Here is a 22,255-nt window from a genome sequence, read left to right on the forward strand (position 1 = left end):
CGAAAAAGGACCAGGACAGCGATTTTATTCAACATAACTCCCAGTATATCCATGCTATATGCTATAATGACAAAAGGTTTTGGTACAAAGTACAAGTTGTTAGGAGAAAGCTCATAGCTTCCATACACCCCATCCCTTGAGATCGAGTTGCTTGATAACTCCATTCAAAGGGCCTTGGAGCTCCTGTCCTTGTGCCCACAGTTTAGGCCCGGCCATGTAACTGATGAATCCCTCCGGACCGGAAACCAGAATCAACTTGTTGGCTTCTTCTGAGGCTGGCTCAATAGCCTTTCGAATAGCCTCCTTGGTAATGAACGTGTTCTCCTCGTCCACGTAGTAATCCACAGTGACTTGTCCCGGATACTGAGACTTTAGCGCCTCCAGCTCGCGCACAATGACAGAAGAGGGTTCTTGCTCCACGGCCGGCGCATCCCAGACAGTATCCCGACTCGGAGACGAGCCAAACCACCCAGAGAACCAGCCCCGACGTGGTTGCGGCTTCAACGAGTCACTGTGACCACCCGCGCAGTCATCCTTCAATCGGTTCGCCCACAGGATATGGATCTTCGGCCGATGATCCGCGCTCGTGCGGGACAGAAGAGAATACCCAGCCTGCAGAGCAGGCGCAATACCAGTCCCACCGGCAATAAAGAGAATATCCTTCGTGTCTTTCGGTATCGTGCACTCGATCTTGGGTCCGCGCATCTCGACTTCAGCGCCTACGGCGATGGTATGCAGGTAGCGCGAGACTTCCCCGAAAGGGTCCTTTCGAATGAAGAATCGCAAGCAGCCTTCGTTCTCGTCGTCGACGCTTAGGGTTGTTGCCGCCGTTGTCGGCAAGGGGGTGTAGTCTCGTCCGATCTGGAGTTGTGGCTGCTTGAACATTACACTCCAGACGCCGGTCTGCCATGCTTCCTCGTAGACATCGTAGTTGCTGTCGCTGGGCTGGCGGGGTCGCAGTGTGAATAGGCTGCTGGTTGCTGATACGGGTTCGCGGGATACGAGGCTGTATTTGGTGAATGTGTCTGGGTTCAGGGTTGCGGAGGAGGTGTTTTGGGATCGGATGTAGGCGCCTGCGCCGGCTGCTGTTGCGCCGACGAAGGCGATGCTTAGCCAGCGGCGGGAGTTGGATTTAGGTGACGGGGTGGAGGTTGAGGCATAGCGCACAGGCTGAGCTGCAGCTCTTAGGCTGCTTCTACAGCGTATAGAAGAAAAGGTGTTCATGAGGGCAGTTGGAGAAGAAATCGCGGGGGAAGATGGAAGGTTGAGCGAACCCACGAGAGCCGATTGGGTGTGATCGACACTCTAACAACCCCTTGGCGGTCACTTTCTTTTCCACTTCACAACGGACGTTCACCTGCAAATATCTAGGGGAAGATTCTTCCTACGATCTCGACATTCTCGTTCTTACGGAAAATGGAGAGTCTTGGCCACTGACGACATCTACGACATACCTCTCCCTCTAATAACCACACAGTCCGTACGGAGTAGACACAAAGAATCATGTCGCATTCATACTCCCAAACCAGAAATGACAGTCTCACCGCACCCCGAGACTCACTAGAACTCGCCTCCCTCGCCTCCTCCTCCCCCGTCTCCATAGCCGGGTCCACACGCTCCTCCTCCGACGGCATCTCCTCATCCCGCAAGCTCTCCCTCGAAGACGAAGACCCGCTCGGCGAGTCGCACGGAGACGGCGAGCTCGAGACCGGCCGTCGCCACAGAGCCCTCAGCACATATTCCATATCCTCCGCTTTCGATTTCGGGCGCACTCTTTTCCCGCTGTCGCAAACACAAGGTGGCTATGCGCCCCTAGGCACCCCGTCCGCAGAGACACCGGGCTTGGATGGATCGCTGGAGCGGAATAAGACATTGACGTACCTCAATGGGCTGTCGCTTATCGTTGGCTTGATTATTGGTTCTGGGATCTTCTCGTCGCCGAGTCAGGTCAATGCTAACGCGGGGTCACCGGGGGCTTCGCTCATTGTTTGGGCGGTGGCTGGTCTGCTTGCCTGGACGGGTGCGGCGAGCTATGCGGAGTTGGGAGGTGCGATTCCGTTGAATGGGGGCTCGCAGGTGTATCTGTCTAAGATCTTTGGAGAGTTGACGGGGTTTCTCTTTGCTTGGTGTGCTGTGTTGGTGTTGAAGCCTGGGTCTGCTGCGATTATCTCGCTCATCTTCGGCGAGTATCTCGTTCGGGCGTTTGTGGGTGCGGACGTGGGTGATCTAAGCCCGTGGATTAACAAGGGCGTTGCGCTTGGAGGGCTACTGGCCGTGACTCTGCTCAATTGCATATCGACCAAGTTCGCTACCCGCATTGGGGACTTTTTCTTGTTCTTCAAGTTCATTGCTCTGCTGGGAGTTACCGTTATAGGTATCATTGTTGCTGTGACTGGCTTTTCGTCGAAAGGAAGCGCAAATGAAGAATGGAAGAATACCGGCTGGTTCGAGGGAACCAACACCGAGATCTCGGATTTCGCAGTGGCATTGTATGCCGGTCTCTGGGCATTTGACGGCTGGGACAATGTGAGTTGAACCCTACTGCTTCTAAACATACCTCCTACTCACACATCCAGACCAACTACGTGACAGGCGAGTTCAAGAACCCGAATCGCGATCTGCCGCGGGTGATTCACACAGCAATGCCCCTGGTCATCTTGTCCTATCTGCTCGCCAATGTCTCATACTTCCTCGTCCTGCCTCACTCCGTCATTGAGGCCAGCAACACTGTCGCCGTGCAGTTCGGCGCAAAGGTATTCGGCCCCGTCGGAGCTCTAGTCCTAGCCCTAGTCGTTTCAGCCAGTTGCTTCGGCGCTCTCAACGCAACCACCTTTACAAGCGGCCGACTGGTCTACGCCGCCGGCAAGGAAGGATATCTCCCTTCTATCTTCGGCCGCATCGGCCTCCACGCCTCTGCCACAGGTCCTCCCCCAGGTAGCCGACTCCGCCACCGCTCCTGGGCGCGCAAATCCCTCTCTCGTCTGGTCGGCGATGAATCCAGACTCGGCTTCACGCCTATATATGCCATGGCCTTCCACAGCGCTCTGACAGTTATCTACATTGTTGTTGGCGAGTTCGGCACCCTCGTCACTTTCTACGGTGTCGCCGGTTACACCTTCTACTTCCTCACCGTTCTCGGTCTGATTGTTCTCCGGATCCGTGAACCACACTTGGAACGACCATATCGCACTTGGGTTACTACGCCGATTATCTTCTGCTGTGTTAGTCTGTTCCTCCTCAGTCGGGCTGTCATCTCTGAGCCTTTGCAGACTCTCATTGTCGTCGCTTTCATCATTACTGGTGTGCCGGTCTACTACTGGCGTATTCACCAGCGAGATGGACACATTGATCTTCCTAATTGGAAGTTCTGGAAGCGTAACCCATAAGACTGGTGCTCTTTCTTTTGGTCTGTTTTGCTTATGATTTTTATACCCGTGCATATATAGCTGGTATGGTTACAGTGAGATCTGGGTGTGGATGCCTTTGGGCGACGATGTGATGATATAGGTGCATTTTAATAGTTGCTGGATTCTCCAGGTCTGATTCTACCTTGTTTTATTACTGAAATCTAGTGATATAAAGCAGATTACACATAATCTTCATAATTGCTCTGCAGTCTCTGTTTCTATATGCCTAGTAGTTTATTCCACAGGGACCTTATGTAGACATATTCACACCCAATCCATCCCAAATATCAGCCCTCACAAGAACAGCCGCTGGCCCATCGTCCGTCTTTACATCCTCAGCAAAGAACAACGGTCCAAAACAACGGTCTGTGTCGTAAATCCGGGTCGAGATCACCGTCCTCTCATTAACGAATACCTCCAACACACTCGAATCAAAGAAAGCGTGTACTCGGAGCATCTCTTCTTCCTCGCCGCCCTCGTTCAAGGATGTAAACAGCGTATGCGGAGCACTTTCATAGCCGTGATTGATTTCGTCGTCGACTGCTGGTCGATGGATGGTGAAGGTCTCGCTTTGTGGATTCCAGGCGAGAATTGTGCAGCTTTGGCCATCTACAAGATTCAAGAATGACTATTAGTATATTGTTTTCATAGGGGTATAATTGGAATTGGTATAATGGACTTGGTCTTACCAGCTGTGTGTGGTATCTTAATACCCACGCTTGTGCAAGTCTGGCTGACAGAGAATTCGGCATATAGCTCCCATCTTGTCGTCAACGGCACAGCAGTCTCCAGCGGTGAAGACAGTGGTATATTTGCGAGACGGGTCTCTCGGGCGTTGCATCGTAACCGTGTGAGTCGGCTATCCGGTGTGATTCTCATCGTGTGGATAGTGAAGGTTCCGCCAGAGGGAATGATCTCGATTGAAGTGATCGAGTTCAATGGCGAGTGACGAGCCTTCTTCACGTTCTCAATGGTCAATAGTCCCACCACACGAGGCAGCGAGATCACACCGCTGAACCCTTGACGATGGCGCAGAGAATCAGATAGGTCCTCGTCCGTGATCCAGCCGTATACGATGTTCTGCGAGGTTTGAGGATCGTAGAAGGAATTGGCTGCATAGAAGCAGCCGTGGTCGAAGATACCAGAGAAGGAATATGAAGCCAGAGGGCTATCTGTGGAAGTGGTGTCTGTTCTTTTGGATTTGATACACATCCAGAGTTGGCCTCGGGGTACTCGTCTCTGGCGTGCGTGAGCTTCGTCTTGCTTTGGGCTTGCACAGCCCTCAGCTCCCATGATGATGAAATCTCGAGTTGTGCTTCCATTGCTCAGAGTCAGAAGACTAGCCACTTCCCAGTTGACGCCGTGGTCTCCAGACCAGCGAGATGGTTGGAGGTTCAGGCCTACATCAACCAATGGGCCGATGAATTCCCACTTCCGAAGGTCCGTTGCTTGGACAGTGTATACAAAGACCGTTGGAGTTTGTTTGGGGATTCCTCCGGAGATAAAGCCATATAATGTTGACGCATCTTTGGAAAGAGGACCCTCAGCCCAGGTTGTGACGAAAGGATCTCGCCAGCCCGTCACATTGAGATGTGAAGGGGGACCGGGGAGGATTGGATTGCAGTCCTGGCGTGTCCAGTTCTTGCCGCCGTCTTTGGAAACAGCTAGACTGAGAGTCTCGCTTCCGTACGTGTAGGGTAGTGTATGATGAATGGGAAGATGGCTGACAGACGTGTACAGGATTGTAAGAGCACCTGGATGTCCCTGAACGTCGGTTGGTCGTAGACATCCTGTGAATATACCGTGACGGTCGTACTCAGCTGAAGGTGTCAGGATCGGAGTGTTGGATGTCGTCCATGATACTAGATCGGGGGATGTTGCATGGCCCCAGGACATATTGCCCCAGTCATTCCCGTGGGGATTCCATTGGAAGCAGAGATGATATAGCCCTGTTGTAGGGTCGTAGCCCAGGCCACATGGGTCATTCAACCATCCTGGAGCAGTGATATGGAATGAAGGTCTCCATGATTTCTTCTCTTCGCGAGACGAGTCTATCACTCGGGATTCGACGGAATGTCCGGACTTGTGTAGTGTCTGGAAGGCTGGGATGTCCAGACCAGGTGCAGGGGTGATTATAGACATTGTGTTGAAGAAGGGTGAAAGCACTCGGGACGAGCAGGTTGAGATATACTCTTGGGCCACTTTCTCATTTTCCCCGAACCAAGTCCAGTCCAGTCCAATAACTAATCAGAGGTTGAATTATCCTGATCTAGGTTCTTCATTGATTTCCCCGAATCTCCGAAGTTGATCGGAATTCCACTGCAGTTCAGTTCTAACGTCTGACGGAGGATCCTCGGCGAATCTTCTCTCAACGGTGGAGATCACCAAAAGTCTATGTTTAAACGCGAATCCTCCTCCTTTCTCCAAGATCGGCATCCGAACCGACAAACTGGGAAATCTCGGAGAAATTCACAGTCCGGGGATAGCAGGATCCAAGGACCAAGGTTGGAGAGATCTGGGGAAACGGGGGCTCAGTCTCCTTTTACAACATGTCTGACTCTGCGTCTATATAATATCCCCATGGAATGCTGTCGGGTGGACTCACTTCTCCACTGGAAGATCCGCACCATGTCTTCCGAGAAGTGTGACCCGACTGAGATTCACCATGTCGACTACTCGAACACGCCTCGAAAGGCTGTTATCAATGCCCAATTGATATTCGCCTGTACAGTCTTCGGAGCCGCCTCATTCTTATTTGGGTTCGATGACAAGATCATCTCCCCTGTCGCTGCTTTGGTGCCCTTTGTAAGTGCTACCACATTGTTTAAACAACGGCAAGCTGACTTCAAATAGGTCAAGAAGTTCCAGGGACCAAACCCGGTCACTGGCAAGTTCGTCCTGACAGCTCGCAACCAGAATCTGGTCTTCTCCCTTCCATTAGTAGGCTCCGTGATCGGTGGTCTGGTTGCTTCACCGATGAATTATCACCTCGGACGTAAATGGCCGCTCATGGCTGCATATGTTATCTCCGTGGGTGGCGGATTGCTGCAGGTCTTTGCGCCCAATCTGGGGGCGTTTGTGGGAGGGCGTTCGATCAATGGAATTGCATTGGGAATTGCGAACGCAACTGCACCCTTGTATATCTCCGAGGTAAGTAAGGATTCAACTCATTATTTGACCTAAGCTGAGACAAATAGGTCGTTCCCGCCTCTATTCGCGGCCGATGTGTGGCTTCCATGAACATCTTGAACCTGATAGCCGGAGTGGTATCCACTGTGGTGGTTTTCAGAACTGAAAAGATGGACGGGATCCAGTCGTATCAGATTCCGTTAGCTGTTCAGTGTGCCTTGCCCGTTCTTCTTCTCTTCCTCACAATACCCATTCCAGAGAGTCCGCAATGGCTAGCTGGGAAAGGCAAGCTGAAGAAAGCCCGAGACAACCTGCGGAAACTACGTGGTTTTAGCGACGCAGAAGTCGAAGATGAACTTCGTCTGGTGGTACTGTCCGAGCAGAATTCATGTGAGCTACGGGCTCAGACGAAGTTCTGGGATATATTCCAACGTCACCATCTCAAGCGAACCCTAACTGCAGCCTCCTTCTTCTCCTTGAATCAGATCTCAGGCGTCATCCTGTCAACCACCTACACGACTGTCTTCCTAACAGAACTGGGCATTGCAGATCCATTCTCGCTGACAATTATCGCATCCTGTTGTACACTGGCCGGTACAATTGCCGCCCCCTTCGTCGTCGACCGTGCTGGTCGACGTCCCACGGCATTCGTCGGGATGTCCATTCTATTCGTGATTGACGCCGTGGCCGGTGGTCTAGCCTTCAGCAGAGACAAGCAGTCCACTTTGGCCATCGCCATCTTATCCTTTGTGTTCAACTTCTTCTGGGCTTCTTCCTTCTACTCGTTGTCGAGTCTCATGCCATCCGAGATGGCGACTCCCAAACTCCGCCACCACACCATGTCCTATACAATTGCTTGTGCCCAAACCACGGCCGTTATTACCACACTTGTCGTTCCGCAGTTGACCTCGGCGGATGCGGCCAATCTTGGCGCAAAGACCTATCTCATCTTCGCTGGCTGCATGGCTGTCATTCTTGTATGCTTCTACTTCTTGCTGCCGGAGACTCGTGGCCGAACTTTTGCGGAGATTGATGAGATGTATGCGGCCAAGGTCCCTATGTGGAAGTGGAGGTCTTATGAGACCTCATTGGAGGTAAGGCCGAGTGAGGCAAAGGGGTGACCTGGCATTGACCAGCATTGCAGCCGGAGGTATCGATATATGGCAGAGTGCTCAGGTCTTCACATTTAGTGCAAATAACAAATCTCTTTCCTCCATGACTTGAGAACAAGCGATTCGTACTCAAACACGTTCCTGTACAGACAGCCTTCATCATAGTAAACAATAGTAGAAGTCGTACACAAAATTGCTCTTTGGTCCCTCGCCAACACGAAGTCTGTGCCCATCTGCCTCAATTGCTGCGGCCACTGCCTCGGCTACATGATCTGGAGCGAGCGCAGGTGATCTCGATACTTTTCCAAGTAAGGATGATTGCCCCCACGGAAACTGGTCATCAGTAACAAGAAATCTTCTGCAAGACTTTGAGGCGTGGAGGTTGAACTTCCGCGTATCACCTCGTGGTCGAGCCAACAAGCATCCCCATAGGGTGGTCTCATGTTGCATAGTATGTTTGTTGCACAAGTTGCGATATCGTACAATTTCTCGGCCTATATAAGTTGTTAGCATATAGAACCAAATGAGTGCACTGATCTGCAGATAGCTGTGCCGAGGTACATACCAGGCCGATGCCATGAGCTTCCATAGAGCTAAGCCGTAAGGACTTGCACAGCTGTAGAGTAGATTCGGCGATGGTCACAGCATATCGAAAGTTCAGCTCAGCGGGTTCCGCATCGGTCTTTATAATCTCGTGAGATGAACAGAGGAGCCAGACACGGTTCTGCAGCCATTTCTGAGTGATGAAGACGTCCGCTGCCTGGGTTTCTCGCAGACCCATGGCGGGTGTTACATGGCTGGTTTCACTGCCTCCTTTGGCACGTTCAAACCAGTCGTAGCCCCGGTAGCGTTCGGCCTGATCAACTCGACTGAGATTTTGGTGGATGGATAGGGCCTTTTCTTTCGTAAGCCTCTTGCAGCTATCGTCGCTATTGAGAGGGCATCGAAGGTTCCAGCAGTCGATGACTTCCTCGTCGATGGCGTCGAATAACTCCATCATCCGTGCGAGACCCATCATGCCCTCGGCATCTTTCTCATTATGGACTATAATCCCAGAGATGACGCTGTGCGTGGCACTGTGGATGAAGTCATGCACAGAACGTATGCTGAATCCCGGCTTGCCCCAAAAGGTAATTGGGTGACGCCGTTGCAGAGCATAGGCTCTGTATTTCTGTCAGTGACTCGTCCTTGACTCAGTCAAGTTGACTTACCTTTCTGTGATAGAAAGCACCAGATACGTTCGTAGTCGTTGACCTTTTTCTTCCCCAGACAGATGGCGATATGATTCGGGATCATTCAATCGCAGCGTGGCGGCAAGGTCCAGCGCCTCCCGTAGTCGGAGCCATGCCGCATTATGCTGGTTAGTTCCAAACAAACAGCCAAAGAGAAAGAAACTGGTCAGCACCGCTTCAATGGTTGGGTTCTCGCCAAAGTCCGAACAGCTGCGCATTTTGGTGGCTTCCTGCATCATAGCCCGCGCCTGGCTAGCTCGAGATGAGGTTGTCGGTCGTTCATCGATCTCAATTGGCTGTGTGAGCGAGAATGCACATAAGGACAAGAGCATCGCCCCGAACTGGGGGTTCCTGCGATGTTCTTGGGTGAGCATTGAAGTGTACAGGGCCGACCGGTTGAGGACGGGGATAGTTGGATGTAAGCGATCAAAGTAGACGTCAATCCAAGGGATCATATTTGCTTCGTTAATCGCGACTGGCCAAACTATTGGAGTCCCTTGGGTCTCTGAGTGGGAGCCCACGGGTGAAAATGGCATATTTTGAGCATGTTGGGGCATTCCCATCGATATATCAGGAACTGGTTGAATGATAGAGGGAAGAGACGGCTTGAGATAGAAATTGCTGCCTGGGAATCCAAAGACCGGGACTTGCGAGTCCAGATTATCTGGAAGCCAGTACTCGACCTCATGTCGGTCATCCAGACCCATGGGGAAATTGGGCGGAACGTAAATAGATTCGGTGTATGCACCCCAGGCTGCTGGCATTGCAGGTGGTGGACCTGTATTTGGTAGTTCTTCAGGTTCATGAGACATTGTAGAGTCACGAGTTGGTGTCCAAGGGGCTCCAGGCAGAGAAGCTACTTGGCCGGACTCCATCGTTGGAGGCTGGAATTGGAAGGCATCTGGACTGGATGCCTGGGGAGTTGCCAGAGTTTGCTGCTGTCGAATCTGTGACACGCGACTTGGCGCTGGTCAGGGATATCGTTGGTATGCATATTCGAGTACTCACTGTCCAGTTGGTCCGCGCTTCTTTTGCGGTTGGATAAAAGTACATTCAAAGCCCATCGACTGACAAGATTTGCATGGTTGTGACAGACTACACTATTAGCTAGTCAGTGACCAATATCTCTTGGTGTGGGGGGAGTATCTTACCTTGATCTTGCGGAATTTGCATTGATCACAGGCGCGCTTAGCAATGGAGATTCTATCCCGCGTATCTCTGCGAATTACACTGGAGCTACCAGTTGATGTATTTTCGGGATCCATTATGTACAGGAGTTGATGGTTGAGCTCAAGATGAAGAGCAAAGCGCATAAATTATGGGGAAGGTTTGACCCACATGATCTTCCCCTCCCTTCCTGCCCCAGTGCCCCTGGGATGCGCTCAAATTTGATCTATCGTGAAATACTCTAACTAGTTACTGGTGAACATGATTGAACTAGCTTCGTATGCAGCCTGGCATCTGCTTCCAGAGTCACTTGACAAAACGCCGTGAAATATGCAACAAAATCAATCCTTTTTTCCTCAAGCCTTGGGAGGCTCGAACAGCTCCGGCTTCATGTTAATCTTGCACAGCTTCGCCACACAGCCACTGAGTTGTAGCAATGACTGCACACCATCCAGGATACGCATATGCGTGAATCCAATCTCTCGAATGAACTCCAGCTTAGAATGTTCGGACAAAGTGGGTATCGTTTTGGTGACTCGGAACATAGTACTGATGATATCGTGAGAGGAGTATCCCAGGGTCCTGTATAGACTGGTTAGAAAACACCGAAGAGCCCAATACCAACACATGTCAACATACCATAGTTCGTTCAAACCTTCCAACGCCACATCAACCTTGCCTTCCCAGCAAGCCTTGATCATGGCCTGGACTTTGACTGGGTGTGGACTGTCGACTACTCGGAAGACATTGTCTCCGTTGACGAAACCGAAGCCGGACCAGGTACTCTGCAAGTTGTTGATGGCTTGACGCATATCACCCTCTGCACTGAAAACCAGTGCAGCGATTCCATCCTCTGAGTGCTTGACCTTCTCTGCCTCGATAATCTGCATCAACCGCTTCACAACTTGGGCATCGGTCAACCGGGCATAACGAAGAATAGCACAGCGGGATTGAAGAGGTTCGATGATCTTGTTCGACTGGTTGCAAGCAAAGGCGAAGCGGGTGGTGGACGAATAGATTTCCATGGTACGTCGCAGGGCTTGTTGGGCACCGGCGGTCATGCTGCAGGAAGATATGAGTCCAATGGCCGAATCAAGACATGGAAGAGTACGGACCTGTCTGCTTCATCGAGGATGACCAGCTTATGGCGTCCTGGAGGCAAAGTAACCTTCTTTTGGGCAAAGCCCTTGATGCGATTGCGCACCACATCGATACCTATATCAGTTAGCTTTTGACGGCGCCAGCCATAAGATCCGTTCAGAACTAACCTCTCTCGTCACTAGCATTCAGCTCCAAAACTGCCTCCTTGTATGCATCTCCTAGCATTTGACGCGCCAAACATAGAACTGAGGTGGTCTTTCCAATACCCGGCATGCCGGAGATGATAACGTGGGGCATATTGCCATCTTTGGCAATGATCTTTAATCGTTCCACTGTTTCTGTGTTGCCGACAACATCATCGAGGAAGACTGGGCGATATTTCTCGACCCTATGGCAAGGTTAGCTCCGCCTGATATTGTTCGAGAAGCAAAACCCACCAAGGAAGCTCATAGTCAGCAGGGGCACCGGCGGTGTTCACCTTGGCATGGCGAGAAGCACTTGAGGAGGATTCACCTTGAACCATTGTGAGCTTGAGTTTACGTAGATGAAGAGAGTTGAAGGAAGACGCGAAAGAACGCGTGGGAGACGATAACGGGCTTATCAGCTGGCCTGTGCACTTAAGTGGAAGTCTTCAATTGGACTATCGAAGTAGAAGATACTACTATTCCAAAACAATTAGGGGAATTACATGCTGATGATGCTGTAACCTGTTGGCTATAGATTTGTTGATTCCTACATTCGTGGTAGTCAAGCTCATCCCACCTACCACCCACTCCATTCCGCGCCCATTCTTTGTTTTTACCGCCAACACTTATTCTTACTATTCTTAATACCTAAGATCTTTCTGGAATGACTTCGCTTTTCCCACTGTACAGACCCTGACATACTCAGCTGGATAATCCATTCCTCGATACACCTGCGCTTGCGAATCGCACAGCTCCAACATCTCAACCTCAGACCAACCGCTTGTGCGCGCGCGCAAAAGATCCAAAATGAATCAGAACTCCGTTCGCCGCAACCTCTTCCACGGAAATCTCAGTCGCCGACCTGCCTCCGCTGGACCTCCCAATGGCAACGTCCCTCAGAACACCAACGGCCTGTCCAACCGTCCCTCGCACCGATTGAAAACTACGGCCTCGGATTCAGCGGCACCTCGAGCATTCAAGAGTCTGGAGAATAGAGATATTGTGGTCCGGGACAAAAGTGGCAGCTACAAGCTTGAAATTCCAACCTTACCAAGTGCTCTGATTGGGGAGGATGGGGAGGAGTTGGAACAGGCTGAGGATGGGGGGTTCCATGCTGAACTCACTGGGACTGACAAGGAGAGTATGTGACATGTCTTTGATATCGCTTGGGTTTGTGGATTGTATGTTGATATGGGTACAGAGTTCGAGGCGGCTGTTGTTGAGATGATGATTCGACACCGGAACAGACAAACAAATGGTGAAGATGGTGAGTCTTTTACTTGGTTAGATCGCTGTGAGCATCGCTGACTGGACGCAGAGATTCTGGGAATGGTGCATGAGAGTCTACGCAGAAAAGCCGCGTCATTGGATGATGACAATTGGATGTTTGAGCCTGAGAAGGACACGTTCACTGACTAATTGTACTCGCTGCATGCTTCTTGACTTCATTACACTATGAGTTGATTATTCACTGCCAAAAGCCTCCCTTAATCGAGCTCCATGCTTGACGGAGGTGCCTCGACCTTCTTAGCAGGTTTTTGTGCCTTGTTCTGACCTCCAAACAACATACCGCTCATCATATCCATCAAAGGGTTTCCTTGCCGCGGGATCTTGATGGCGAAGTACTGCTCGCCAATTTGGGCCAGAGCATCATCCCAAATACCAACTTCTTTGATTTGTGCTGCATAGTGTGCCGTGAGCTGCCGGAACAGATCCGCACTCCCGCGCTGGATCGTCAACAGCAGCAAGCTGATGAAATTCAGCAGAGGCAGAGCGGGGAATACTCGGGCGTCCGCACTGGCGCTGCTGATATCCTGCACACCGAGCTGGGGATTGGCGGCCGAAAGGCGCGAAGTGAAGATGAGCAGAGCTTTGTTGGCGCTGCGGAGATTTCCGGTGAGGAGGTAGGGGAAGACTGCGCGCGACGCATAGATCGCTGCAGTGTGCGGCTCGTCGCTAGTGTACCACTCATACTCGAGCTTTGCGAGGGTCTCGGCCGATTCAGATGTTCCAAGAATGAGATGTTTCTCGGCCTCGTATGGCTCGTTATCTGAGACGTTAGATTAGAATGCGATTGTGAAATTGCGCGCCGGCATCACCAACCTTCAGCGTATACTGAGCCCACGGCATGGTGTAGTTCCGCATCTCCTCTTTCCAGTGGTCCGAACTTCGCACTCCACCCGATAATTTCTTGAATGTAACGCTTTCTCGTAGGTTCGTCCGATGGGAATTCCCGCAGCAGCTCGATCAAACGCTCTAATTGAAAGTACGCGTTAGCCTGTAACTCTGTGGCAATGCGAGCTCTTTTCGCATCTGGAGTTGACCACTGCAGCAGCTATGATCGACTCCAGGAGAGAACACTTTATAGACTCACTTTTCCGAGCCCGACCCTCAGCATCATCACCACCCGAGATCTCCCACTCAGCTTTGTTGTACACCTCCATAACCAACATGATGGCCAAATCTCCACCACTTGCCGACGCACCCTGCTGAGATCCAGCCTTCAATAGCTCCTTCGCGCCACCAGCCAGAATCTCCGCCGCAGCATCATAGTTGGATTGCTTGATATACCGGGCAGCAATGACTCGTAGTTGTTGGTGAGCCTCGTAGTAGGCACCATCGGCGATCCTATTTGTGACAGTCAGAATCGAGTCGTATGTGTCGGCCTGGGATTCTCACTTTTCTCGCTGGCGAGCGATGACCTTATCAATACGGGATGACATTGCTGGATAAAAGCAGCCCGCTGGTAATAGAAGAAAGAAATAGATTCAAGGTATAGCAGTGAAGTGGTAGCAGTGCAAGACTGTCGCGGGGAGTTGGTTGAGGTTTGGTGGGGACGCGGGAGTTCGTCCGAGAACATCTTCTCCGTCATCTCCCCAGTACCTTGCTTCGTACTTAGTTCTTGCGACTTATTCTCTCGCCTTCACAGTTCCTGTTGATGCCATTCATTATTTCACGTCCGTCTCTGGCGATAATACAATAATACGACAGCCATTGCGCGCGCCCTAGCGACTAGTATACAGCTTAAAACTAAGTCGCGGCGATCTATATCGGGTGCATTGAGCTCTATATCTCTCCCTCGATCATGCGCATACACATAATAGCGTGACAAACCCATCATGAACCGATCTACTTTCAATATCCAGCCCTTGAACCGCTTCGGCGGCGCGAATACCTCCATCCGGAGGCCAAGGGTATGCTGAACTCCTGGCGCAATGTCAAGAACTGAAGAATCGCTCACCTCTTATTAGGAAATTGCTTGCTTTTCCTATGATGAGCAGCGTCGCTTCTCCCTTGGAGATTCATCCATGGCTTACTATTACACGCCAGCTCTGCCTGCGGACCTGAACAAGGGTTACGACACATTCCAGAAGCTGGATGATGTCCCAGATGAGCACTTGGATGCTTTACTTGATACCCTTATTGCACATGAGAGAGAAACAGAGAAGAAGTGTGAAGTAGACATCGTCACATGGAGAGGAATGATGACCAAGGTGTGTGTATTGGCATCTGGGGCTACCTGCCACTAACTAATCTGCGCGTCTTGGTAGATTCTAACAGCTCCTTTTGATAATATGAATGGGTTCGTCGCTCTTACTCTGGTCCAAGTATGGTATCTCTAACTCCTATATCTAGCTTCGAGATGAATGCAACGTTTTACCAGGTACGATATGAGTGGAAAACTTCCCGGATATGATCTAACACTTTCTACTAGGGCACAATGTGTGTAGACTCAGGTTATAAAGCTCGTCAACTCAAAGGCTGACGTGTTCCAGATTCATCGAGGAAAACAATGACTACAAGAACCAACAGAAAGAGATCCAACGGAAGCGAGGATCACCACCTGGGATGGCTCCACAGGAGCTCATGATGTATTGGGGTATGACAAAAGACCCATGCGCCATAGGTCCCAGCTAACAATCATAGGCTACAAATTCGAGAAGCTCGCTGTACTCTCGAAGACATGGGACGAATCAACCCGTGAGGAGATCGAAGGCCGCGAGAATGAAGTGGTCAATAATGCAGCACAGTACTGTTCGGTTGTCCGTACCGGAATCGGCAACGTGCGTATGATTCTGGGCGGAGAGGTCGATGCTAGTAGGTTCATTCCATCTCAAGACTTTAACCAATGCTAACTTCACTAGTCTGGGATAGCAAGCCATCACGGAAAGAAAGCCCCATAAACTGGGTTGAGTTGAAGACATCGGCTCAGATTCGCAACGAGCGTGATATGCTCAAGTATGAGCGGAAGTTGCTCAAGTTCTGGGCGCAGTCATTCCTCCTCGGTGTGCCGAAGATCATCGTGGGATTCCGCGATGAAAATGGGATTTGTCATAGTCTGGAAGAGCTGGAGACAGCCAGTATTCCTGGGAAAGTGATGACCGTTGGCCGCCGTTCGTGGGATGGAAACGTTTGCATCAACTTTACTGGTGCATTCTTGGGGTGTAAGTGTACTTCTCGGTGCTTGAAGTCAGCTCTGACACTTCTTCTAGGGCTCAAAGAGACTATCAATCGGGAGGGAGTATGGAGAATCCGGAGGAAGGACAAGTCTCCGGTCATTGAGGTGTACCAGGTCGAGGAACAAGGCCATGGCGATATAATTTCCCCGGCTTTTAAAGCCTGGCGATCGTCCACAGCCTGTGCGGAGCCATGAATGGAAAGGGTATAATCGACACTCTTGAGATGGTCTTTCTTGTCTCTTCCTATTATTCCGTGGAGCCGGAATTTCCACGTGATAGATTCTCTCTCATGCAACACGGTCTTGGGTATCCTCTATCTAATGTAATCTAATTTGATGCTGTACCAATGGATGAGTCTGGTTCTGACCTAGGAGTTGGTTCAGGCCCAGGAGTTGCTTCAATCTCAGGAGCTGGTTCAGTAGTCTGGCTTTTCTGCGCTTCCAGTTCCTTCTTCCGGAAATATTCATCGCGCTGTGTCCTCTTGAGCGCAGACTTGAGTCCCCTTTTATGCTGATGACTGTTCAGATGAATATGCCACTGGTCCTCGGTTGCCATAGTTTTCTGGCAAACGTCACAGGTATAACACTTCCCAATGGGATCTGTCTGTAGACGCTTTTTGGCCTGGGCCTCCTTCGCGCCAAACTCCGTCTCCGCCAATTTAGAAAGCGACTTGGGGTCCGGAGTCGGCTCGTTCTTCAGCATCTGCTGTACAATGCTTTCAGACGGCTCGGTGACGCACTTGTTCCAGTCGCTGACATTGGAGCTATCCAGAAGGTAGAGACGACGTGTCTCCCCGGCTTCTGAGAGTGCGCGCCACAGTTTATTGCGAATCCATTTGACCTGTGATGTTCCGTACTGCCGTGTTGCAATTCGGATCAATTCAAGAGAATGTACTTTGAGATCTTCGATCTCTTTCTCGCTTGCTGTCCCTTCCCGGAGAGCCTGGAAGTATGGTGCTAGTTCCTTGAATCCGATTGACACCCAGACGCCCCGTGTTTGGTCCACTTCAACCCCTTGCGCAGCTTTTTCCTGCAAATAATCGGACATCTTGTGCGCCTCGGCCAACAGGCCCTGTTTGACCATGTCGTCCACGCGTGCATCCAGGCGCGCGTTGAGAACCTCCTTATCGGCATGTACCCAAAATACCAACGTATTTTCGAACCGCAGTAATCCTTCCTCCTCGTCCATTGCCTTTCTCTTTTGGGAGAATTGCTCTTTATAGATTTCTGACGCCGGCCGCCCGGTCTGAAAGTAGATTTCCAAAGACCGCCGAATTTTCCGCCCATCCCTTGGATGCCATCGTGCAGCCATGAGAGGATCTACCTCGCGCAGTTTCTCCAAAAGTACTTCTGGCGATGAGTCCAGGATCGGCCATTTCTTAGAACTTGAGCTGAACTCTGTGAGTTGTTCACGCTCTGCTTCATCGTCCACTCCCTCGCCCACAAGCTGGTCTTTGAACAGCACCGCTTGAGTATAGTAGTGTGTACCTCCGACCATAATTGGGGTCTTCCCACGCGAGCGAATCTCATCGATGATGCGCAGGGCTTCTCGCTTGAACAACCCTATGCGCCATGCTTCGGTGTCGAGGTCGATACAACTGAGAAGGTGGTGGGGGATGCCGTTTCGTTCTTCGATTGGGATTTGGTTTGTTATAATTGGCAGGCCGCGATACATTTGCATTGCATCGCCATTGATGATTTCACCATTGAATCGAGAGGCTAAATCCACTGCAAGCTGTCTACAGCTATCAGTCATTGCGATCGAGGGCAGTGAGGGGGGTTCATTACCTTTGATTTGCCTGTGCCTGTGGCACCCACGACGGCGATGAGAGGGTTCATAATACTTTGTCGATGCCAGATAGAACGAAGAGCAGAGAGCATAGCCTCAGCATGCAAAGTTCATCGTCACGGAGGAAGAAAAAGATGTTATCGTTATCGCGGGGAACGGGAATCGGGTCCGATAACGCCGATTTACCTCAAGTGGCACTTTGTGTTGTCTTCAACGTCATCTAGATGAATCTCGACTTGATTGTTCTGATTCTTTAACTTGTACTTCTATTTCCTCAAGGCTCAATCCTCTTTAACCAGTTGTTGTCGGTCTACTTCCCACCGTCATGGAACCGGTCACAACCCCATCCATTGAGGTGCAAAACCTCACGTACAAGTTCCAAGATGGCACCAATGGTCTGGAAGACGTAAATATAAAACTGCCCTCTGGCAGCCGGACCCTGCTAATTGGCGGTAAGTCACTATCATATTCCAAAGCCCTGATGTCCCACTAATTGCAAACAGCAAATGGAGCGGGGAAAACCACTCTCCTCCGCCTGCTCTCAGGCAAACGTCTTGCCCCCAATAACACCATTTCAGTGGGTGGCAAGGACCCCTTCAAGGACAGCTTAGATGGCGTGACCTACCTAGGAGTTGAGTGGGTGCTGAACAGCATCGTCCGCACAGACATCGATGTACCCACCCTGCTCGCTTCCGTAGGCGGAAACGCCTACCCAGAACGTCGGGATGAGCTGATCGACATCCTCGATATCGATCTCCGCTGGCGCATGCATGCTGTCTCTGACGGTGAACGTCGCCGCGTGCAGCTGGCAATGGGCTTGGTACGGCCTTGGCAGGTTCTGCTTCTCGACGAAATCACTGTCGACTTGGATCTTCTGTCCAGGAGTAATTTCCTGGCTTTCCTCAAGCGGGAGACAGAGACTCGGGCGTGCACTATCGTTTATGCTACGCATATCCTGGATAATCTTGCTCAGTGGCCTACTCATCTGGTTCACATGCACTTGGGTCAGGTTAAGGCGCTGGGGTCGACCGAGTCGTTCCATGCACAGGTCCCGGAGTGGACTTCGGAGAACAGCCGTTTGGGAGAGCTGGTTCTCAAGTGGCTCAAGGAGGATATGCAGGCCAGAGGTCCTCGAAATGGTCGTGGTAATGAGGCGAAGACTTACCAGTCGCTTGAAGGCATTGGGGGTTATGGACTGGAAAAGCACGACTAGAATCTTGCACGTCTGATATCGCTCGTTTATCTGTTTTTATTCTTGTATTTTCTGCATGTGCGCATCGATGCCAGGGGCATTTCAATGTGCCATTCAACATTTTATTCAACCAAAGGCATTGATGGGGCGGGTTCGGAATCTGCATTTAGGGGGGCCATATTCAACACTTGGGAGTTTTCAACCATCATGACTCATAAAGGCGGGAGCCCTGAAACTAGCTACTTTATCGTTTAAGTACAAATCAGAACATGTTTGAGATAGCATATATACGTGTGGACGTATCTTCGCTTGCCACGGCCAATTCAAACCGATCCCGGACACCTGCCTCAGCAGCCGACACTGGTCGCCACGCCAATCGAGTAATTGTCTTGGAGGGCGAGACCGCTTTGTCGACGGTCACAATGTGCTGTGCTTCGAGGGTGCTCACAGATACTCGGTGAATAGAAATGACACCGTTGTCCTCGCCAACAGCGAGAATGTAGGAGTCTTTGTATGTGGTGGGTAAAAAGCCAATGGCTGAGACCGCAGAGGTTAGCGCCACGGTCGTTTTGCAGACGAACGTGTCTTCGGATTTCTGCCAGATCTTCACAGATTTGTCACGACCTGCCGTGGCAAAGATATAGTCTGCTGTGGCTGGGGCCCAGGCTGCGCCAAGGATCATCCGAGAGTGACCCTTGGGGTTCGAGGCGAAGTTGGTGAATGTAGTTGAGTCCGCCTCACTGCGCTGGAAGACAGCCCACTGGCGATCTCGTCCAACGCTGAGAATATAGCGATCATCACTCGAGAATGAAAGGTCCGTAATTGTCAAAGAATGAGCAGTCAATGAAGGTTTGATCTCATGCCAATCCGATGTATCATAGAGCCGAATGACCGCATGGTCAATCGAGCTGGCTTTACAGGCAGTGGCAATGAGCTTGCGATCATGGCTCACTGCCGCTGCTGAGATCTCATAGCCATGACCATAGAGCTTCTCATGCTCTGGCCACAATGTGTAACGCGACAACTGGTCCTCCAATGGCGGGTGATCGGCAGCCAGTGAGATCGAAGGGTTTACGGTTTCAGTTGGGGCTTTCTCCTCCCCCTCTTCCACTGGTGCCTCGTCACCAAGTGCCTTATTTGATAGACCCAGCACCGGAATTTCAGCTGTATCTGGAAGTTCTTGCTCATTCGATTGCTTGAACCCAGTCAGTCTCTCGAGCAACTGAGCAATCTGTTTGGGCTCGTTAAACACACGCAAGAGCTTTTCCTCTGCGCCAGTCACAAATTGTAGAGGACCCAGAGTATCGACACAGTTCAGATCGTAACCATGAATCTGAGGGCGAGAGAATTCATGCCATGAGCTTGTGTTGTCCCGCAACCAATTTGCATGAAGCCGGGTGGTCTGGTCTGAACTGGTAGATAGCAGGTAGCCTCCAGTAGGCTCCCATTGCACGCCATTCGCCGAGCGTACATGACCAGATACACCGAACTTCTGTACCCAAAGATCCATGTCTGAATTGTGTTGCCAGACTCTCCAGCTACCGGTCCGGCCGAGGCACACCACCTGCTTCCCATCTGGTGACCAGAGTCCGATCCAGAAGCCACCTGCACTGCCGGTTGCAGTGGTAGATCCTTTCTGCACACTGATCTCTCCCATTCTCTCTACAGACATCCAGACACCTGATGCCTGGTCTTGTTCCCAAATCGTGATGGTATTATCGGCAGATGCCGATAGGAGCTGCTGCCGCTTGGGATCGGGATTCCACACCGTCGTATAAATCCAGTCTTCATGTCCAAATAGAAGTGCTTCAAACGTAATGGAGTACTTCGAACCCGCAGCCTCCAACTCGTGGGCTTTATTCGATAGTGTAGGTTCCATGCCTCCAAGCAGAGGATCTGAGTCATCTATCGGAGCGGGCACACTTGCTTCGCCCCGACTCAATCGCCAAAGACGGATGTACTTGTCTTGACTTGCAGATGCTAACAAGATATCACCTCCCTTGCTCTGCTTGTCCTGGGTGAACGAGAGTGCCCTGATCCAGGCTTCATGACCCGAGAGCACAGCGCAGCGCTTGAATTCCGGTTTGGCGATTGATGTCTCTGAGACGTATATGTGAACCTTGGTCGTCGTACCCGCAACGGCCAATACCAGCGGCTTATCCGAGTCCGCTTCGAGTCCCTGCAACGACAAACACAGAGGGAAGAACCGAGGCGTCATGGTTATCGTTTCGAGCAGCTCACACTTAGACTCGTTTTGTGCATTCATTCTCCAAATCCGAACCGTGCCATCAGCTGCTCCAGATGCGATAATGTCTGTTCCATTGGCGACAGCAATTGCGTTCACTGATCCCCTATGGCCCTCGAGTGTAGATGCAAGGACATAGCTGCGAGGATCGGTACCATCTTGGCGCCAAACTTTTAGTGTGCGGTCGACGGAACCGGTGACGATGAATCTCGTTCCTGACGTGGGGCATGTATAGAATCGGACCGCGCTGACTTTGTCCGTGTGGCCAACAAGCAAAGCATATATACCCTTATCGGTCTTGTCCTTGAATATGTGTCAGCACTCCTTGTCATGTAGATTCCTCTCAATGGACGTACTAGAGCATCCCATAGGGCGACATTGTTGTCCGCACCGAAGGCGAGCACGCCTGTCTGCACATCCCAATCCGCAGCACCGGGATGTCGGTTACCCCCCACACTTATGTAGTCTGTTGTAACGGCAACCATGGAGTACTTTGAAGGTCTAAGAGCCTTTTGATCGGTCTTGCTGTGTCAAGAACCAATTGGAGAGGCGCAAAGAAATTGCGAGACTGGGGCTTATCGATAAGAAATTCTGCCTCCGCCCTAGCCCCTCCATCTTCACTTGATTGTGATCGCTCTGCATCAATCTCTTGGGAGTCGAGATTAGTGCTACAGCCTTGGTCTCTTTACTGTGCGCTATGACTGAATCTTCAAATGCGAGCCAGGGGGAATTCCCCATCCCCATAACCGTTGAGTTTACGTGCGTCAAAGACTTACCTCGATTGCTGAAACTATTGCTAACAATCGGTCTGAATAGTGGCGGGTTAGAATTGCTATTCGGGAATGAGCGCAAACACAAGGTTGTTCTGCCTGCTCGCTTAGAAGATGGCAACAGACCAAACATCTCATACCTGCTCAAATACCTTGTTGAGAACCTCATGAAGGATCAGAGGAAGGACATGTTCATCATGGAGGATAATGTGTATGGGAATATACCCTCTTCTCTTCACTAGATACGGACTAACAAATTTCACAGACGACCAGGCATTCTTGTCCTCATCAATGATGCCGATTGGGAACTCGAAGGCGAAGAAACATATGAGCTCCAACAGGGAGATACCATTGTGTTTGTCTCAACTCTACACGGAGGTTAAACTTGATGGAAGTGGTTGATGTGATCACAAGACACAGAATAACTTGATTCGAGATGTGGTTGTAGGTTTCCGAGAACAAAAAGT

The 22,255-nt window shown here is 51.0% G+C and overlaps 13 protein-coding genes across 13 annotated transcripts; 6 read left to right on the forward strand and 7 right to left on the reverse strand.

Annotated features, from left to right (window-relative positions):
* Positions 1 to 111: 111 nt before the first annotated feature.
* Positions 112 to 1,224, reverse strand: N7515_003920 (cytochrome b5 reductase family protein; the record flags this gene model as incomplete). Its single annotated transcript, XM_056664664.1, has 1 exon — positions 112 to 1,224. One exon carries the CDS (start codon positions 1,222 to 1,224, stop codon positions 112 to 114), a length of 1,113 nt encoding a protein of 370 aa, XP_056523721.1.
* A 279-nt stretch (positions 1,225 to 1,503) lies between these two features.
* N7515_003921 (putative amino acid transporter) lies at positions 1,504 to 3,386 on the forward strand (the record flags this gene model as incomplete). The annotated part of the gene is made up of 2 exons (XM_056664665.1): positions 1,504 to 2,526; positions 2,577 to 3,386. The coding sequence occupies 2 exons, from the start codon at positions 1,504 to 1,506 to the stop codon at positions 3,384 to 3,386; spliced, it is 1,833 nt and encodes a 610-aa protein (XP_056523722.1).
* Positions 3,387 to 3,657: 271 nt separating this feature from the next.
* Positions 3,658 to 5,549, reverse strand: N7515_003922 (glycoside hydrolase family 32 protein; the record flags this gene model as incomplete). The annotated part of the gene is made up of 2 exons (XM_056664666.1): positions 3,658 to 4,016; positions 4,097 to 5,549. 2 exons carry the CDS (start codon positions 5,547 to 5,549, stop codon positions 3,658 to 3,660), a joined length of 1,812 nt encoding a protein of 603 aa, XP_056523723.1.
* A 486-nt stretch (positions 5,550 to 6,035) lies between these two features.
* Positions 6,036 to 7,657, forward strand: N7515_003923 (uncharacterized protein; the record flags this gene model as incomplete). Its single annotated transcript, XM_056664667.1, has 3 exons — positions 6,036 to 6,212; positions 6,261 to 6,557; positions 6,605 to 7,657. 3 exons carry the CDS (start codon positions 6,036 to 6,038, stop codon positions 7,655 to 7,657), a joined length of 1,527 nt encoding a protein of 508 aa, XP_056523724.1.
* Positions 7,658 to 7,911: 254 nt separating this feature from the next.
* Positions 7,912 to 10,145, reverse strand: N7515_003924 (CeGAL family transcription factor; the record flags this gene model as incomplete). The annotated part of the gene is made up of 5 exons (XM_056664668.1): positions 7,912 to 8,142; positions 8,214 to 8,811; positions 8,860 to 9,840; positions 9,889 to 9,975; positions 10,000 to 10,145. 5 exons carry the CDS (start codon positions 10,143 to 10,145, stop codon positions 7,912 to 7,914), a joined length of 2,043 nt encoding a protein of 680 aa, XP_056523725.1.
* Positions 10,146 to 10,403: 258 nt separating this feature from the next.
* On the reverse strand, positions 10,404 to 11,671 carry N7515_003925 (replication factor C subunit 4; the record flags this gene model as incomplete). Its single annotated transcript, XM_056664669.1, has 5 exons — positions 10,404 to 10,629; positions 10,687 to 11,109; positions 11,163 to 11,262; positions 11,316 to 11,536; positions 11,586 to 11,671. 5 exons carry the CDS (start codon positions 11,669 to 11,671, stop codon positions 10,404 to 10,406), a joined length of 1,056 nt encoding a protein of 351 aa, XP_056523726.1.
* Positions 11,672 to 12,140: 469 nt separating this feature from the next.
* Positions 12,141 to 12,752, forward strand: N7515_003926 (uncharacterized protein; the record flags this gene model as incomplete). The annotated part of the gene is made up of 3 exons (XM_056664670.1): positions 12,141 to 12,474; positions 12,535 to 12,600; positions 12,652 to 12,752. 3 exons carry the CDS (start codon positions 12,141 to 12,143, stop codon positions 12,750 to 12,752), a joined length of 501 nt encoding a protein of 166 aa, XP_056523727.1.
* Positions 12,753 to 12,820: 68 nt separating this feature from the next.
* On the reverse strand, positions 12,821 to 14,056 carry N7515_003927 (protein GET4; the record flags this gene model as incomplete). Its single annotated transcript, XM_056664671.1, has 4 exons — positions 12,821 to 13,383; positions 13,437 to 13,589; positions 13,708 to 13,961; positions 14,013 to 14,056. The coding sequence occupies 4 exons, from the start codon at positions 14,054 to 14,056 to the stop codon at positions 12,821 to 12,823; spliced, it is 1,014 nt and encodes a 337-aa protein (XP_056523728.1).
* Positions 14,057 to 14,452: 396 nt separating this feature from the next.
* Positions 14,453 to 15,987, forward strand: N7515_003928 (DXO/RAI1 family decapping nuclease; the record flags this gene model as incomplete). The annotated part of the gene is made up of 9 exons (XM_056664672.1): positions 14,453 to 14,527; positions 14,585 to 14,827; positions 14,885 to 14,916; positions 14,970 to 14,997; positions 15,049 to 15,056; positions 15,110 to 15,213; positions 15,261 to 15,431; positions 15,479 to 15,778; positions 15,827 to 15,987. The coding sequence occupies 9 exons, from the start codon at positions 14,453 to 14,455 to the stop codon at positions 15,985 to 15,987; spliced, it is 1,122 nt and encodes a 373-aa protein (XP_056523729.1).
* Positions 15,988 to 16,120: 133 nt separating this feature from the next.
* On the reverse strand, positions 16,121 to 17,673 carry N7515_003929 (tRNA dimethylallyltransferase; the record flags this gene model as incomplete). The annotated part of the gene is made up of 2 exons (XM_056664673.1): positions 16,121 to 17,527; positions 17,581 to 17,673. The coding sequence occupies 2 exons, from the start codon at positions 17,671 to 17,673 to the stop codon at positions 16,121 to 16,123; spliced, it is 1,500 nt and encodes a 499-aa protein (XP_056523730.1).
* A 233-nt stretch (positions 17,674 to 17,906) lies between these two features.
* Positions 17,907 to 18,794, forward strand: N7515_003930 (putative ABC transporter; the record flags this gene model as incomplete). The annotated part of the gene is made up of 2 exons (XM_056664674.1): positions 17,907 to 18,033; positions 18,085 to 18,794. 2 exons carry the CDS (start codon positions 17,907 to 17,909, stop codon positions 18,792 to 18,794), a joined length of 837 nt encoding a protein of 278 aa, XP_056523731.1.
* A 241-nt stretch (positions 18,795 to 19,035) lies between these two features.
* On the reverse strand, positions 19,036 to 21,503 carry N7515_003931 (Elongator subunit ELP2; the record flags this gene model as incomplete). Its single annotated transcript, XM_056664675.1, has 2 exons — positions 19,036 to 21,321; positions 21,375 to 21,503. 2 exons carry the CDS (start codon positions 21,501 to 21,503, stop codon positions 19,036 to 19,038), a joined length of 2,415 nt encoding a protein of 804 aa, XP_056523732.1.
* A 212-nt stretch (positions 21,504 to 21,715) lies between these two features.
* On the forward strand, positions 21,716 to 22,171 carry N7515_003932 (ubiquitin-related modifier 1; the record flags this gene model as incomplete). The annotated part of the gene is made up of 3 exons (XM_056664676.1): positions 21,716 to 21,777; positions 21,835 to 21,999; positions 22,054 to 22,171. The coding sequence occupies 3 exons, from the start codon at positions 21,716 to 21,718 to the stop codon at positions 22,169 to 22,171; spliced, it is 345 nt and encodes a 114-aa protein (XP_056523733.1).
* Between the last annotated feature and the right edge of the window lie 84 nt (positions 22,172 to 22,255).

Source organism: Penicillium bovifimosum (genome assembly GCF_028826915.1).
Source record: "Penicillium bovifimosum strain IBT 22155 chromosome Unknown utg000003l_segment0_segment0, whole genome shotgun sequence".
NCBI classification, from domain to species: domain Eukaryota; kingdom Fungi; phylum Ascomycota; class Eurotiomycetes; order Eurotiales; family Aspergillaceae; genus Penicillium; species Penicillium bovifimosum.